General features: G+C 41.8%; 3 protein-coding genes and 1 pseudogene across 3 annotated transcripts; 2 read left to right on the top strand and 2 right to left on the bottom strand.

The window, feature by feature from the left end:
• Window positions 1-12: 12 nt before the first annotated feature.
• Window positions 13-7,590, bottom strand: LOC145464554 (inosine-uridine preferring nucleoside hydrolase-like). Its single transcript, XM_081448485.1, has 2 exons — window positions 7,313-7,590; window positions 13-1,991 (listed from the first exon to the last, which is right to left on the bottom strand). The coding sequence occupies exons 1-2, from the start codon at window positions 7,530-7,532 to the stop codon at window positions 1,261-1,263; spliced, it is 951 nt and encodes a 316-aa protein (XP_081304611.1). The 5' UTR covers window positions 7,533-7,590; the 3' UTR covers window positions 13-1,260.
• On the top strand, window positions 5,063-7,128 carry LOC145464552 (uncharacterized). The gene is made up of 2 exons (XM_081448483.1): window positions 5,063-5,547; window positions 5,832-7,128. Exons 1-2 carry the CDS (start codon window positions 5,485-5,487, stop codon window positions 6,861-6,863), a joined length of 1,095 nt encoding a protein of 364 aa, XP_081304609.1. The 5' UTR covers window positions 5,063-5,484; the 3' UTR covers window positions 6,864-7,128.
• Window positions 7,591-7,670: 80 nt separating the features above from the next.
• LOC145463410 (galactose-3-O-sulfotransferase 2-like) lies at window positions 7,671-14,102 on the top strand. Its single transcript, XM_081447163.1, has 2 exons — window positions 7,671-8,598; window positions 12,063-14,102. Exons 1-2 carry the CDS (start codon window positions 8,462-8,464, stop codon window positions 13,198-13,200), a joined length of 1,275 nt encoding a protein of 424 aa, XP_081303289.1. The 5' UTR covers window positions 7,671-8,461; the 3' UTR covers window positions 13,201-14,102.
• Window positions 9,625-11,535, bottom strand: LOC145463411 (uncharacterized; annotated as a pseudogene).
• Window positions 14,103-14,845: the final 743 nt, after the last annotated feature.

Consider the following 14,845-nt stretch of genomic DNA (forward strand, 5'->3'; position numbering starts at 1 on the left):
AAACACTGAAACTTTCCCAAGATAAAGCTCTTTATTAAAATAAAAATAATGATATAGATTAACTACTGCTACATTGTGTATTTAACTATGTGGTAATTTTGTTTTCGGTTACCTCTAGTTGTTTCTATTGTTTTACTTGTACCTTTTATAATTTTGCTGTGAATAATAACATTACCTTTTTTTCCTTTTTTCCTTTGTAACATAAACTCTTGCCCCAGGCTCAATTAGTTCTGGAACTACTAGTTGTGGGGGAAAGCAATTTCTGTAGCTCTATATAAGAAAATAAAGTAAAATATAGGCCATATTCGTATTCTTGGTATTCGGCTGGAACTACAATCGTGGACAAAAGTCCTTGGGACACTTATGTAATGTAACGGATTACCTGGGTTTTAGAACTGAAGTATGAAGAAAATGCTGCTATATCCTTTATAAAGGGGTTGCTGTCCCCCCTCCCCAACCAACACAATGTTGAAAATCAGTTGAAATTGCACGTAGTAGTTTTCAACATTGTATGGGGGGTGGGGGGCGAGGTTAGGCAGGTGAAGTTGTATTCACGCCTGGCGTGTACGCAAAAGCGCCAAAAGTGAAAATTTGTCCCAAGACTTTTGTCCATGATTGTAGCTGGCAACTGAGGCTAATGTAGGGAGTCTTTTCACATCCAAGTAACATTGATCTCAGTTTTTAATGATATTCTCCTGCACGAGCCTCCATAGCAAGCTAGTTCCAGTCTAATACCGAGAATACGAATATGGTCTATTAAAGCTCAAGTTCAAGTGATTTAAAAAAACTAACTGTACTTTGATAACCCTTGCAAATAAAGTATCTATGCTAAGTATACATGTGCACAGAAGTGGCTGTGTCAGACATGAAAGGAACTATGTCACAATTTGCACGTCTTGGAAAATGTAGGCTACATTTTTCTGGTTTGTTGTTTGTAATCCCTGTTAATCTTCTCCATTCTTGTTCCTTTATGGTTTATTATTATCTCCTTGGTGTTTTTCTATCTTAGTAAACTACTATTAATTTTTCAGGTTTCCTTTACTTTAAAGGTAATTCTGTATGTGACCAAAATAACTCAAAACAATGTGTCTGAGCTCCTTTAACAAGATCAGTATATTTTAATAAAACTAGCTAATTTAATTAAGAGTGTCATCCAATGATCTTGATGAATTCTTGTCCATGTGAACAGTCTTTTAAATTGGTTAACAACCTTAAAGAAACTGAAAGCCATCTAACTTTAGCCTAGGTGTATCAGTTTTTTTATTGAACAGACTTCATCATCAATGACCTATGTACTTCCATATTGACCTCTTGTACGATCTTGATATTAGGTTTCTGTCCAAGATGTCCTCTCCAATCTACAACCATTTGACCTCGGGTTAAATGCCCATGAAGCTCTACCGTAGCATACACACTTGTTTCCTTTGTTACCATTTCCGGTTGGATAGCTACTGCCACGGCAAGAGGATCACAGGAAGTGTACCCTTCTCCAAAACCAGTTTGTTTTTTCTGGTAAAACATAGCACTCATGTTCGAAATCTTCTTCACAAAATCTGATTTCTTAGTACCTTGTCCAGAGTACTCATTATAAAATTCCCAAGGAAATGCATGGTAGAGGCAAACCTCCCATGTTATGAGAGAAACTGGACAGGTTAGCTGATTTAACACGACATGAGCAGCTTCCACATCAAAATGGAAATTAAATTCAGCACTCACAGATTCGTTGCCTTTGGCTTCAATATTTCCTCCCATGATGAAGACATCTTTCAATTTGGAAGAAATGTTTGGATCCAGTCGGCACGCCAAAGCAATATTGGTTAATGGACCAATGGGAACCAACGTGATTTCACCAAGGTGTTGCCCAACAAGCCTGATTAGGGCATTTACAGCATGTTCTGTTTTCAGTAATGACATATCTGGGTAAGGAATGTCTTCCACATCACCCATACCATCCACACCATGAAAATGGGAGGCAGAACCCTTGAAATCACCTGTCAATCAACAGTCAATAGTTAAGTAATGAACAAGAGACAAACAAGGTAAAATCTATGCCATAGCCTAATGACCCATATGGTTTGCATGAGCTGACTAGGAGTATTTCTACATCCCCCTAGGTGCTGGGACAGGTCTAGGGGGGTTCAGGGGTTCAAAGGTTCAAAATGAGACATTGCATTGGCCTCAGAATGCAACGTTAATCCCATTTCTGAGGACCTCGATTTTAAAAAAAATTGTGGGGGACCCCCTTCTCTAAAATTCTGTATCTGCCCCAGAGGTGAGATACTAGTCCACCCCAGGGTTATGCCCTGGCATTATATTTCAGCAGTACTCATTGATACGCTTAGTTGGAGAGAGAGGCACCCTGAGAGTGCACAATGACCCAGTGCAATAAGGGTATCTGTTAATAGTGATTACCATCACTGTTACTTAAAGTTACACCCCTAAAAAGGCTAGATGTGTGGATACACTGTGAGAAAGACCATCCCTCTCCCCTGATGTTCCAAGTATGCATATTTCATGGTAGTAGATAAGTGGTGAGAGAGACAATGCCTCCCTATATTGCACTCCTTTCACTTGAACAGCAGACTTTTAGAAATAACTAAATATAATGCATTTCCTTTCACCTAACCAACTTTTGAGTGGTAAATCAAAAATTTGATTGCAGGTAGATCAGTATATAGGGAGGTGGCCTCATGGTTAGTGTGCTCAACTCTGGAGCAAGTGGTCTGGGTTCGAGCCCTGGCCAGGGACATTGTGTTGTGTTCTTGGGTAAGACACTTTACTCTCACAGTACCTCTCTTCATCCTGGTGTATAAATGGGTACCAGCAAATTTAATGCTGGGGGGTAACCCTGTGATGGACTCGCATTCCATCGAAGGGGGAGTAGAAATACTTCTGGTCGCTTCATGCTACTGAAACCGGGATAAACTGCGGCCTGATGAACCACTTGGCTCATATACAGACTTTACCTTACTTAGATCTGCATATCCATTTTAAACAAACTATTGTATCAGGCCTTTCTGACTGCATATCCACTTCCTCAGCCATACTTTTTAGGAGTATCATTACCTACCGTAAAAGTGGTAGGGTTTTCTGCAGTACAGTTAATTGCTACAATCAAATCCCTTCCCCACCCGCTCTCCTGTGATATGTTGAGCCTGTTGTATAACTGACACTAAGTCTTGAATTTTCTCTTACTCCAGGGCAAAGCGTCTGTACAATCCCCCCTACATGGTCTATATCTTTCAACATATCGATCCCATGGTAGCTAAGTAACCGGTCATTTAGCCTCCAAGTGGATTAGCCCCTAACCTTTTAGCCCCCAGCCAGAAGTCAATTAGGTTGAGGGCTGACCAGCCAGGGGCTAATCAACTTGGGGGCTAAATGACCAGTAACTGATTGCTCAATCCCAGGTGTATCTGGTGTACGCTAATGAATTCATAAGTGGCTATCCTGTGAACAGGCTCCTGGCTGGGTTTAGTCCGAGCTATCTCAGTGTGGTCTAGGGCGAGCAGAGTGAGCCAAGAGTGGTCTGGTAACAAGAGAGAAAGCATGGGAGCATGAAGACATTCTATTGATGCCGCTGTTCCATGATACCAGTTCCTGGTGTCAAGGTCTGATTGGTTGAATTGATGACTGTTGACAGCTTTAAGATAAATATTTGACGGATCTTGACAACGGCTGGTAAATTTACAAAATTTTTGGTGGCGTGTCGGCAAAAATTTTGCTTACATGCCGCCGTGTAGTTCTTTGTTTTTTTAACCTTAAAAACTGAAACCACCGGCACTCTTTTCCCTTCAGGCGAATTCAATAACTTTTTGCAGAAACAGCAAATATGATCCTGTTCACTTTGCATTTCCTCGTTCCACGATACCCACGTGGGGTAGAATGTTATCAAAAGCCAATACATCAGCACGGGAAAAAAAAAACATCAGATCTGACTGGTCTAATTACCTTCTTAACTGATTTGTAACAGGCTAATAACCACGGGGCGGACCGGCGCATAAGAAACTAATTGTCTACAGGCTCCACCGCTCTCACTCGCTTCGCTCGCAGATTCCTAATTTCACACTAAACGGCTCGCTTGGCTCGCCGAAATTTTTTACCGCCCTCGCTCGGAGCCTGTTCGCAGGCTAAGGGACCGTTCATTTTTTATGAGGGAGGGGGGGCTGGTGGGATTTGGGAAGCACCATTTAAAAATCACATGACCCCCCCTCAGCTTACCAATTTTTTCGCATGGCCCCCCCTTATAGCGGTCATTTTTTGGGATGACCCCCCCCACAAAAAAAAATTGAACAAACAATATTTAGATTTCAACTTTTATAATATTTCTCTATTATCCCCCTACTTCACGTTATTGTGCTCACTATGAAGACAATATTGACAATCCCTCTACTACAGAGAGCTGTTGTTTAAAAAACAAATCAAAAGAAAGAGAAGTCAATTTCGGATCTCCTAGTTATGGCTCGCCCTGAGCGTGTGGCATTTGGCCTCTCATTGGCATCTTTCTCATCCGAATTGATGAATGCAAGAATGACATCACTTGAGTCATCTTCTCCCCCAGAGTCAATGGCATCACTGTCATACTCATCATTGTCACTTTCATCCGTTTCACTGCTGTCAGCACTTGCCCTGTTGTCATTTTGGGTCAATGTCCTTGCATTTCTCAGTGTTGGCTGGCCAGCTCTGAGAGGACTCTTCTGCTGCAAACATGAATGTCTTACAATTGCCTTTACTTTCTCACTCTTGCTGCTTTTCAAATGCTGCTTCAGCCCGTGGTGGTTCAAGTACTTGTTTAGTTCTGGAACACGTAGCTTTTTAAGCTTGGTTAGATCTTCGCACAACTCAGTCCAAGGATAATCCTCATATGATTTATCTTTTGCGTCCCTACTTAACTTTGCCTTTTCTTCTGCTCTCTTTTTCCTTTTAAATTCCAGCACTTCAAGATGCTGAAGATAATCCACCACAAACTTTGATTTGACAATAAACTTATCTGCAAATAGAGCAACGCTCTCTGGGTCAGATAAAGCCAGCCTGCCACTTCCATGCTCTTTCTTTGCTTGGACCCTCGGCTGCCAGTCATCTGGATCACACCCTTCTTTTGGGGTCTTCTGGTAGGAGAGGTAGGGGTATTCCGGTAGGCAGGAATGGTCAGGAACTGGTTTAGGGTATCTTTCTATGGGTGGTCCAGTCCATTTACAACAAAAAGAACAACTTTCTCCTACCTTTTCTTGACAGGACAACTTTAGAAACTCCCTGTTGTTCTCCCCCTTCTCATAGTGCTCATTCATAAACTTCTCAATCTTACGGAAGTAACAGTGGCCTGGAACAGAGTCTTTCCTTGCTCCTGCATTGTGATACTGAACCAAGTACGAAGTGTTGTGAAAAAACTGGAAATCTGTTGATGTGTTGTGTGAAACACATTCTTACATTTAATTTACAGATGTCTTTATTTGGAAGGTTTTTACCTCTACTCTAGTGATAGGCATGTATGAATGTTGCCCTGTGCAGGTAAAACAGAAAGCTGTTGAAGTACAAGAAGATGAGCCGGTAAGTGTTAATTTCTTGTCAGTGTTCCAATTTTTATCTGGACATTAAAAACGCATGTATGCTTCACTTTTATAATGAGAAACGTCTGTATTTTCCTATTGTAAAGATAGCACCTAAAACTGTTTGAACATTTTTAAAATAGTATGTGTCTTTTAATATATCGTTTGACTTAGGTCTACATTTCACTACACGAATACAACATTAAATGGTTACACGAACCATGATCATTCGATAATATCAGTTCAATATAATAAATAAAAAAATCGTCTTTCCTTTTCTGGTAGGTCACTAGTTCCTCCTCTGCTGATGATACAACCATACCTCAGGGTCTCCGGAAAACAAGCCTTGGCTATATTGTTAATCCAATCGGGAAAAGAGCGCATTACTACATGAGCATCATGAAAGAGGCTCATTCCAAAATGCGCAATAATGGCGAAAGCGACAAGTCATTTAAGAAAAGGTTTACAGCTGAACGATCCAGGCAGTTTGACATCTTACAAGCAAAAGAAGCAATCTTTCTAAGTGCGGATGGCTGTTCAGAAAGGGCGAGTGAGTTTTCCATGCCAGGGTACTGGTTGAAGCCCAGTGATGGAAGAAAACTGAACTTCTCCATCAAAGAGCACAGAGCAATGGTGGAAAAGTTGAATGCCATATTGAAAGATGTAAAGGAACACGATTCCACACTCTTTCAGTCCAATGGGCTTGCTTTAAAGCAGGGCGAAGAATTTGCCCACAGTTTTAATGTAAAACAGATCAAATGTATAGAAGCTAAGTTGACGAAGGTCACCCAGGACATGGAAGCACTAGAAAATAAGAAGAACAATTATAACAGCATATTCAAGGGCATACTCAAACAGCAAATCAACAAAAGGAGAACGAAAAAAGAAAACCGCAGAAAGTCAAATGAAAGAAAGAGGAAGCGGACTGAAAACAACGTCCAACGAGTTTATGGAATCTGTTTTGGAAACCCGCTAGGAAATAATCTTCCACAATGCCTTGTGTACCCTCCAAGAACGGCCGTCCCGGAAGAGTGTATTAAAGTTGAGGATGTTGCCACGTCGTTATTTAGAAGAGATGGGCCATACATCGCACAGCTCTTGGAAGGGAATTATTTTACCAATGCTGCAAGAAGCAGAATCACCACCAATCTTGAGCAGGAAGTCAGAGATTATGTTTACACCTTCATGTACCCTGAAGAGTACACTCTGACGGAAAGCATTGCTGCTTCTTGTAGCATTGGTGAAAGAGACTCCCATAGCAGCACAAGCGGCGACGAAGAACTCGATGACAGCGAAGATGAAGATGAGTGCCAGTGAAAGTTGCATTCGAAAATAACAGTGTTAAATACTTCTTTTCAGTAGCTACAAATGCTTTTTGTCGCCAAACGTTTTTTTAAAGCAGTAGGAAAGTTTGTAATAAATTTGTATCCTGCCTTCTATGTTTATTCTGTAGCAATTTTTTTGATATTCAAACATTATTCCATTTTAAAGTTTTACTAAAATATTTCACGTGACCCCCCCTTTTTCCCTTATTTTTTTGGGATGGCCCCCCCTCGAAAGCCATTTTTTTTCGCATGGCCCCCCCCCCCCCCCAAATCCCACCAGCCCCCCCTACCTTATAAAAAATGAACGGTCCCTAATAAGTGGCCGGATATAAACCCCGCAATGAGGTTACGCTCACTTTTGTTCTCAGGAGGAAAATTGATCAGATCTTAATACGGCTGATCAGGTTAATGAAACATAATAATAACACCGCAAATTCTTACCAAGCAACGGGCCAGATGCTCCTTTGAAGACAGGAATGTCTGTGCTATTGCACAACTCCAGCACTTTTAGGACATTGACACAAACTTTGTCTATAGGCGTATTGCCAGCAACGCATGTGATCGCAATAACCTCAACGTCTTGGGCAGATAAGGCCAGCAGTATAGCTTGTGCATCATCGATGCCAGCATCACAATCAATAATTATCTTTCTCTTTGCCATAATTTGACCAAGTCAACACGCTTCCTCATCCTTCCTAATGCGAACGATCGATGCGAAGTGCGTGTTCAAACCAACTGCTCAGCGGTGCAATCGGAAGCGGTAGTCTCGATACTTCATGTATTGTGTACTATAGTGCATTCAGAATTTCTCGGGGTTCTTGGCCGGACGAGAGGAAGGGCAAGGGGTTGCGTAATGAGGTTAAGCTGGGACCGTGAGATCAACGTGAATAAGCTCAAGTACTAAGATAAACATTTAATAGTGAGGACACTCGAGCTATGATCACTTGACATTTTTGTACATGTTTTTAAACGGCAAAAGAATGAAAGCCCTCCAGACAATGTACAAGATTGGCATTTTTCCAATGTAAAATTGCTGAGTGCTCTTGTTAATATGAAGAGCCCTCATTCTGTGATCACTGCAAAAAAGATGTTTAAAAAATGTCAAGTGTTCACGGTTTGAGTATCCTCGCAGTAATAAGGCAATGCAAAACATAACGAAGGATTTCTACGGCCAAATAACAACCATAACTGCACAATGCAAACACGGAACAATAAAACGAAGGGGTAGCTATGGCCCGATGGTACTCCATATAAGAGGCTATGCCTCTTTTAGTCCTCTCCTCTGGGATTTGGAAAATTGAAACACGCACTGGTGGAACATATTCCACCAAGTGTGTTACAGAAGGGTGTCTGGGCCGGCTAACCTCTTCTTAGGTTATGATTACCACGATTAGAAAATATAAGGTGTGATTTGCCGCACATTTAAATCAAAGATCATAGCTATTTTGGCTTTAATCTGATCCCAGTGAAGTGTTGTATCGTGACATTATTGTTGATTGACTCCTGTTGTCTCGAACCGCTTGGAAAGCCAGTCACAAAAGCGCATCGGGAGAGTTCTCGACGAACGCGTGTTCGAAAAGCTGTCGCAGGATGAGAATTTTTCAACGCAGTATTTTCAGACGTTTCCTTTGCTTGCTTTTATTGTTTACTGTGACTTCCCTGCTGTATGTGTACATCGTAAATAAGCGGCATTTGAGTGGATTTCGACGGACGCGCCATCGCATCACGTAAGTAGAAGAAATTGTGTGGATTTGACTACGAAGGTATTGATAGATCTTGCGGATAGAAGTAGGCACTGATGAAATTTTTACTGATCCTAGAATCAAATGTTAACAAAATGAGAATATTCGTTCTGTCTGATCCTGTCTATCTATGTATGTTAAAACAATTTCATTTACTGTCGCGCGATGAACATAATAAGTCTAGTAAAAATGGCGCAATATTCTGGTTTCTTTCCAAGGTTTAAGACTCAGGCTTTCGGATTTGCCAACCACAGTGTAACCAAAGGGAGCTCTAGCCCGTTTCAACAGCGTCGACAAGTTATATATTCAAGGTGAATTACGAGAATTTTGAGACGTCCGAAAATAACTGGCTACGAAAGCGGAGACTGTCTGAAAGAGCACACTTTATTACTTGGTTTTCAGACTTCCTGTTTGGAACAACATATATAAATGCACCCTCTGCTATGTGGGTTCCCCGTTCGATCTTTCCTAGAGGAATTGGCAAAATGCTCAACTTTTCTTGATTTTCCCCGGGGAAGGTTGAAGGAGGGTTCTGCTAACAGGATAACATAGTAACTAGTAGGATTGCTAACTGCATGTCCAGTGTCATGCATTCAACATTGGTCATTATTCAATTTATCAGCAGACTGATCGTGCGGTGTTTTATGGCAGACCCTTCCCCGTCCTTGTCCAGAGATCTCGGCTTTAGTCAGCGCGGCCTAGTATCGAAGGACTCTCATTAGTTGGGACGGAATTGATCATCATCATGAGCCGCAGTATTTCGTTATTCTTCTCAACAAATAGTCGGAGCTAAGAAAAAATAATGATTATCTCTCTTCCGAAACTATTTAGGCACTTGGGATGGAGGCACTGTGAGACTTTATTAAAAGGAAGGTGTTTTCTCTAAGATCTCAGATATGGCGTGTTTTCAGGGTCAAAATTAAAACCTAACTTTTCCACCTTTCCTTACTTGCTAAGTAAAATGTCTGTCATTTCCTGTCTTTGAAATTAGACAGTACGCATCTCTTTTGACCTCCGAAACAATACATTCGGCGTTTCCTGAATACTAAAATCATAACGTCCGGCATATTTTGACCTTTGAACAAAATTCTCCGCGTTTCCTGACTTCTCTCGAATTTTAAGTCCGGCATGTTCTGACTTTCAATGTAATTAGTTACCAAATACCGTACTACTTAGTTTAAACATCTCAACTAAACATCCCATGCCGGCACCTGACAAGCCATTTAGTTCATAATGAAATCTCGCTGCTGAGCCGACATTCTGATTTGCAAAATTTGTAAATGCGCGTTTTCTGACTTCTCGATTCTACCAGGCGTCTTTTCCGCGTAGGCGTGGATCCTACAATAATACACATAACATGTGATCAGGGTTTTCAAATTGAAATAAAGTAGCAGGAGGAAATCATAAAGTAGGCGGCACACTCTAGGGTCATGATAAAGGAGGCCACACGTGTAGAGGAGTGCCGGAATGGCTTACCTCCTCCTGCACGGGGGAGGTGGGGGGGGGAGGGCAATGGGGTGAAGACCGTGGAAATTTTGAAAATCTATTTGTCTTGAGAAGCATTTTGATGACTGAAAAGTGATTTTGTTGGAGGCTACTGTACACTTTATTTTAACAAGGGTTTATTAAAAATTCCTTGAGGGGAGTCCATATTCTGCCACTGCTTGTTGGAAAAGGCCAAGAACAGTAGCTGCGGTATTCTTTGTTCCAGCCCTAAGGTATACAGGAAATCTTGTGTATCCATCAACTCCACCATGCACTACAATCTTCCATCTGAAACTTAAAAATACATGTGTCCATACTTTGCTGTCCTTTCATGGATTCTGTCCTCACTACCAACAACTAGTCTCCTTCGTAGCCGTTTTTTGGGTGTCACGCAACGCTTCTTTGGAGAGAGCGTTGCGTGACATTCCCCCCCCCCCCCCCAAAAAAAAAAAACCGGCTGGAAAGGAGACTAACCAACAACCACCTGTATTAGAAACTAGGCGCAATAAATCTGAATAAATTTTATTTATAATCAATTACGAATAAGGTTCACCTGATCAATTTATGATTCCCGTCTATGTGCCATAGTGCAAGTGGCCCACTAACACAGTACACAGCTCTTGGTGTAAGGAATAGCCATCTCACTGCAAGTCCCTCCGGATCCGTTCTTTGCATGCATTCTCGGGCTCTCAGCTGGGGCACATTTATATTGCGAAACACTAGCTGCGATTGTACCCTCCGATATCCCGCATCTGGAAAATCCCTATGAAAGAATCTTACAATGTTATCAAGGTCATCATCACTAATGATTGTCGTCCTGTCGGTAATGGAGATATTGTACTCCCGCATACGTCTTTTTATGGTACTCTCACTCACACCAAGGCTCTGGACATGTCGGGTAAGTTGATTTCATAATCGGCAAGATATTGCAGCTGCTCCCGTGGAATCTCGAACCTAGGACGCCCAACCGTTCTAGACTGGTTTGCTACTGCTGGGGAGGAATGATACCAATTCCGCTCTACCTCCGACAACATTCGCGTCACAGTGGCGAGTGAGGGTCGAACTGTATCAAACACCTGCATGTTGTCAGCAAGTCGAACCAAATGGCGAGAAATTTGTTCCAATCGGAACAGAACATAATCAGCCACATCTTCACTAACTGTGTCCTGTTGAAGTCTCCTCGCAAGGTCGAATGATGTATGGCGTCAAGACTGCCCAAGAATTGCTCTTGTGCCGTCGACTCCATTCATAAATCCCCGGGAAAACCCCCGGCCCCCTTGGGTCCTGGCATTAGGTTTGCATCAGGGGATCAAGGCTTACGCGGAAAAGACGTCTGGTAGAATCGAGAAGTCAGAAAACGCGCATTTACAAATTTTGCAAATCAAAATTTCGGCTCAGCAGCGAGATTTCATTATGAACTAAAAGGCTTGTCAGGTGCCGGCATGGGATGTTTAGTTGAGATGTTTAAACTAAGTAGTACGGTATTTGGTAACTAATTACATTGAAAGTCAGAACATGCCGGACTTAAAATTCGAGAGAAGTCAGGAAACGCGGAGAATTTTGTTCAAAGGTCAAAATATGCCGGACGTTATGATTTTAGTATTCAGGAAACGCCGAATGTATTGTTTCGGAGGTCAAAAGAGATGCGTACTGTCTAATTTCAAAGACAGGAAATGACAGACATTTTACTTAGCAAGTAAGGAAAGGTGGAAAAGTTAGTTTTTAATTTTGACCCTGAAAACGCGCCATACTCAGACAGCCCTCAAACGTACGAAAAAGAAACTTCTACCCACCCACCCCTCCCCCCCCTCCCCCAACGAGGTCTTTAGCTCGGTGCTCACTTTCCAGGCTTACTTGCGACCTTTGCTTCGCATCGCGACTGAGGAATATTTAATTTTAGAGAACAAGTATAAATTTTATGTTTAGTGTTTTTTTTTCTTTCTTTCTTTCTTTCTTTCCCACAGGCCCAGAAATGCCACGAAAATTGATGTACTTACGACGCAATTGGAACAAGAGCAATGCTTACCTGTTCAACAAATTCTTTTTCTCAAAACACACAAAACTGGCTCAAGCACAATGACTAACATCTTCTTTCGTTACGGAGACGCCAGAAATCTTTCGTTTGTCCTTGGGTTGGGCACTCTTCTTGGCTGGCCAAATAAATTTCACATTATTTTTCCACTTCGATTTTTTGCCAAACAACCTAACATTTTGTGCAGCCACGCAAGATTTAACAAAAAACCAATGAACTGGCTTTTTCCTAAAGCAACCAGCAAGTACCTGACAATTCTGCGAAATCCAGTGGACAACTTTGAATCTGTTTTTAATTTCGCTCATCTTGGTAAAGCATTTGGCTTAGGGGACAGGCAGGACTCGTTGGATAAATTTTTGGAGAAGGAAATTCCACTCAACCATTCCCGTCCGAATGTAATGACTTATTTGGCAAGAAATCCCATGATGTTTGACTTGGGTTTAAGTTTAGAATATTTTCAAAATCTCTCCGCAGTTAACGAGTACATCCAGTTTCTGGACAAAGAGTTTGACTTGGTTATGATTATGGATTACTTTGATGAATCACTGGTGTTGATGAAACGACTGCTCTGCTGGAAAACAGACGACATTCTGTACGTAAAGCTTAATGAGCGATTAGACAAGGAGAAGGCACGAAGGTTGAGCAACAGCGTCCAAGAAAATATCAAAAGATGGAATAAAGCAGACGTTTTGTTATTCGATCATTTTAATAAAACGTTTTGGAGCAAAGTGAAGAATGAAGGACCTGCCTTTTATGAAGATCTGGCTGACTTTCGCCAAAGGAAGGAAAAGATAAAGCGACGGTGTTTCACAGACAGCGTGCGACATCAACGCGCTTATCATGATAAATTTGTGAAGGGTTACTCAATCAGAAAGCATCTGAGGCCGAGTACAAAAGCCTTGTGTGAAAATTTGGTTAGGATGGAAAACTCTTTCCTTGAATACCTGAGAAGCAAACGTACGGGAAAATTAAGGAATACTGGACTGGAAAAAGAGACCAGTATTAAGCAAGAAACCGGCTGGGGTGCTGCGAAGGATTTACAATATGAACCAGTAAAAACTCCAAATTAATGCAACTTCCCTGGTTTTCCACCGTAGATGAGAGCATTCTCTTACCCAGAGCCTCCCATTCCTCTTAGCCGGCGAGGCCTTGACACAAGGAAACGATTATTGATTATTTCCGCTTTCGTTTTCGCTTTTACCGAGGGACATGTAGGCGGCTGAGAGGTTACTTTTTATAGTCTTGATCTCCGTGATCTAGGACCATCTGCGGGATAAATTTTGCAAGTGAAATTTAAGACGAAATCTGAGAAGAAATCGAGCAATTTCAGTTAGGAAGTAAGGATGATCAAGTTCAGGGCAGATACGCATTTCTACACGTGGGTCTTGTTGAGCTTATTTCGGACTTTTATCGACATTCTAGACAGAATCGAAGTACTTGGCATAAATTTGTTAGTACTTCATCAAGTTTATATCATAATCAACTTTGATCGATAACCTGTTGATTACTGTTGAAGCATTGTTAGTAGCATAACCCTACTTCTTTACGAACACATTGACCTAGGAAGGCTTAGATGTATAAAGAAAGAGTTTAAACAGCGCATGTCTCTACCTGAAAAGTGGAGTGTTCCCCCTGTGGGGATTCAGTAGGTTTTGCGATCCTACGGGATTGCTACCCATACTCTAGCTTGAGGGTGGGTATTTCGTGACCCGTGATCGGCCCTTTTTATTTCCTGTGAAATGTGAAATAGCCATTTTTTTCCCCGTGAATCGTGATTTCCATAGTCGCCGTGAACCGTGATTTTCCAAAATAGTCCGTGAGCCAGGCAGCCAAATTTAGGCTGTCGGTATCATTCAGGGTGAATAAGTTTCCTGGTGTTTTTTGAAAGGCCCTGCTATTGTAGACTTGGAAAATCCATGATAGCACTGGATCGATGGTAGCTCCTCCGTGCTGACTGCATTTATTTGCACCCCCCCCCCCCCTTCCTAAGGTATAACAAATTTGGCCCATAGCAGGAGCCATAATCGGGGACGGAGACCGTAAGCGCGCGCCATTTCAAGTATTGGGGTTGTCCCCATGATATGGGACAATAATTCTATTTTTAGAACAAATTGCGCCATCACCTGCGGCACACGCGCGTGCATGCTGCGAGGATTTTTGCGGATGTCGCGCGGGTGAAATGGCGTCCGAAATTCCCGAAATGTTTCATGTTTTTGCCCCACAACTCAACGCGTTTACGTCTGTTGGAGTTTTGCTTAAGTATTTTCGTCGTAAGCTGCTCCAGTTTGAGTGAAGTAAGACAGTGTCGAATTTAGGTATGTTCCGCTGTAAGCTTATATATATCGCTGACCAAGTTGTGTTCCGACTGACGCTTCTTTTACATGAGCTGTACATTACTCCACTTTAAATTTCACATATGTTGAAGATTAACAGCTTTTCCATTACACAGCAAAAAACTAGCTGGATATATTTAGATATAGCAGAGCTTCAGGACTTCAAAGTTTCATAGCTCCTCTTGCCACACGCTTGTCAGTCTATCGCGCCCGAAAAGTAAAACAAAATAATTGCTAGTTTGAGTTTCGCTTGAATTGTAAGCAACGCTTGATGTTTCATCGAGGCTTAATAACTTTACGTCCGTAGATACTGCTCAGTTTTATTTGTGTAAAAATCCAGTAAATTCTGTGTTGTCGATGAATGAGAGCGCCCGCCGATGCG

The sequence above is a fragment of the Orbicella franksi genome, chromosome 12 (assembly GCF_964199315.1).
Source record: "Orbicella franksi chromosome 12, jaOrbFran1.1, whole genome shotgun sequence".
NCBI classification, from domain to species: Eukaryota; Metazoa; Cnidaria; class Anthozoa; order Scleractinia; family Merulinidae; genus Orbicella; species Orbicella franksi.

Coding starts and splice junctions, on each gene's coding strand:
- LOC145464552 (XM_081448483.1), top strand. CDS start 5,485: ATGTATGAATGTTGCCCTGTGCAGGTAAAACAGAAAGCTGTTGAAGTA. Junction 5,548..5,831: donor AAGTACAAGAAGATGAGCCG/GTAAGTGTTAAT, acceptor CTTTTCTGGTAG/GTCACTAGTTCCTCCTCTGC.
- LOC145463410 (XM_081447163.1), top strand. CDS start 8,462: ATGAGAATTTTTCAACGCAGTATTTTCAGACGTTTCCTTTGCTTGCTT. Junction 8,599..12,062: donor CGGACGCGCCATCGCATCAC/GTAAGTAGAAGA, acceptor TCTTTCCCACAG/GCCCAGAAATGCCACGAAAA.
- LOC145464554 (XM_081448485.1), bottom strand. CDS start 7,532: ATGGCAAAGAGAAAGATAATTATTGATTGTGATGCTGGCATCGATGAT. Junction 1,992..7,312: donor AGCATCTGGCCCGTTGCTTG/GTAAGAATTTGC, acceptor GTTGATTGACAG/GTGATTTCAAGGGTTCTGCC.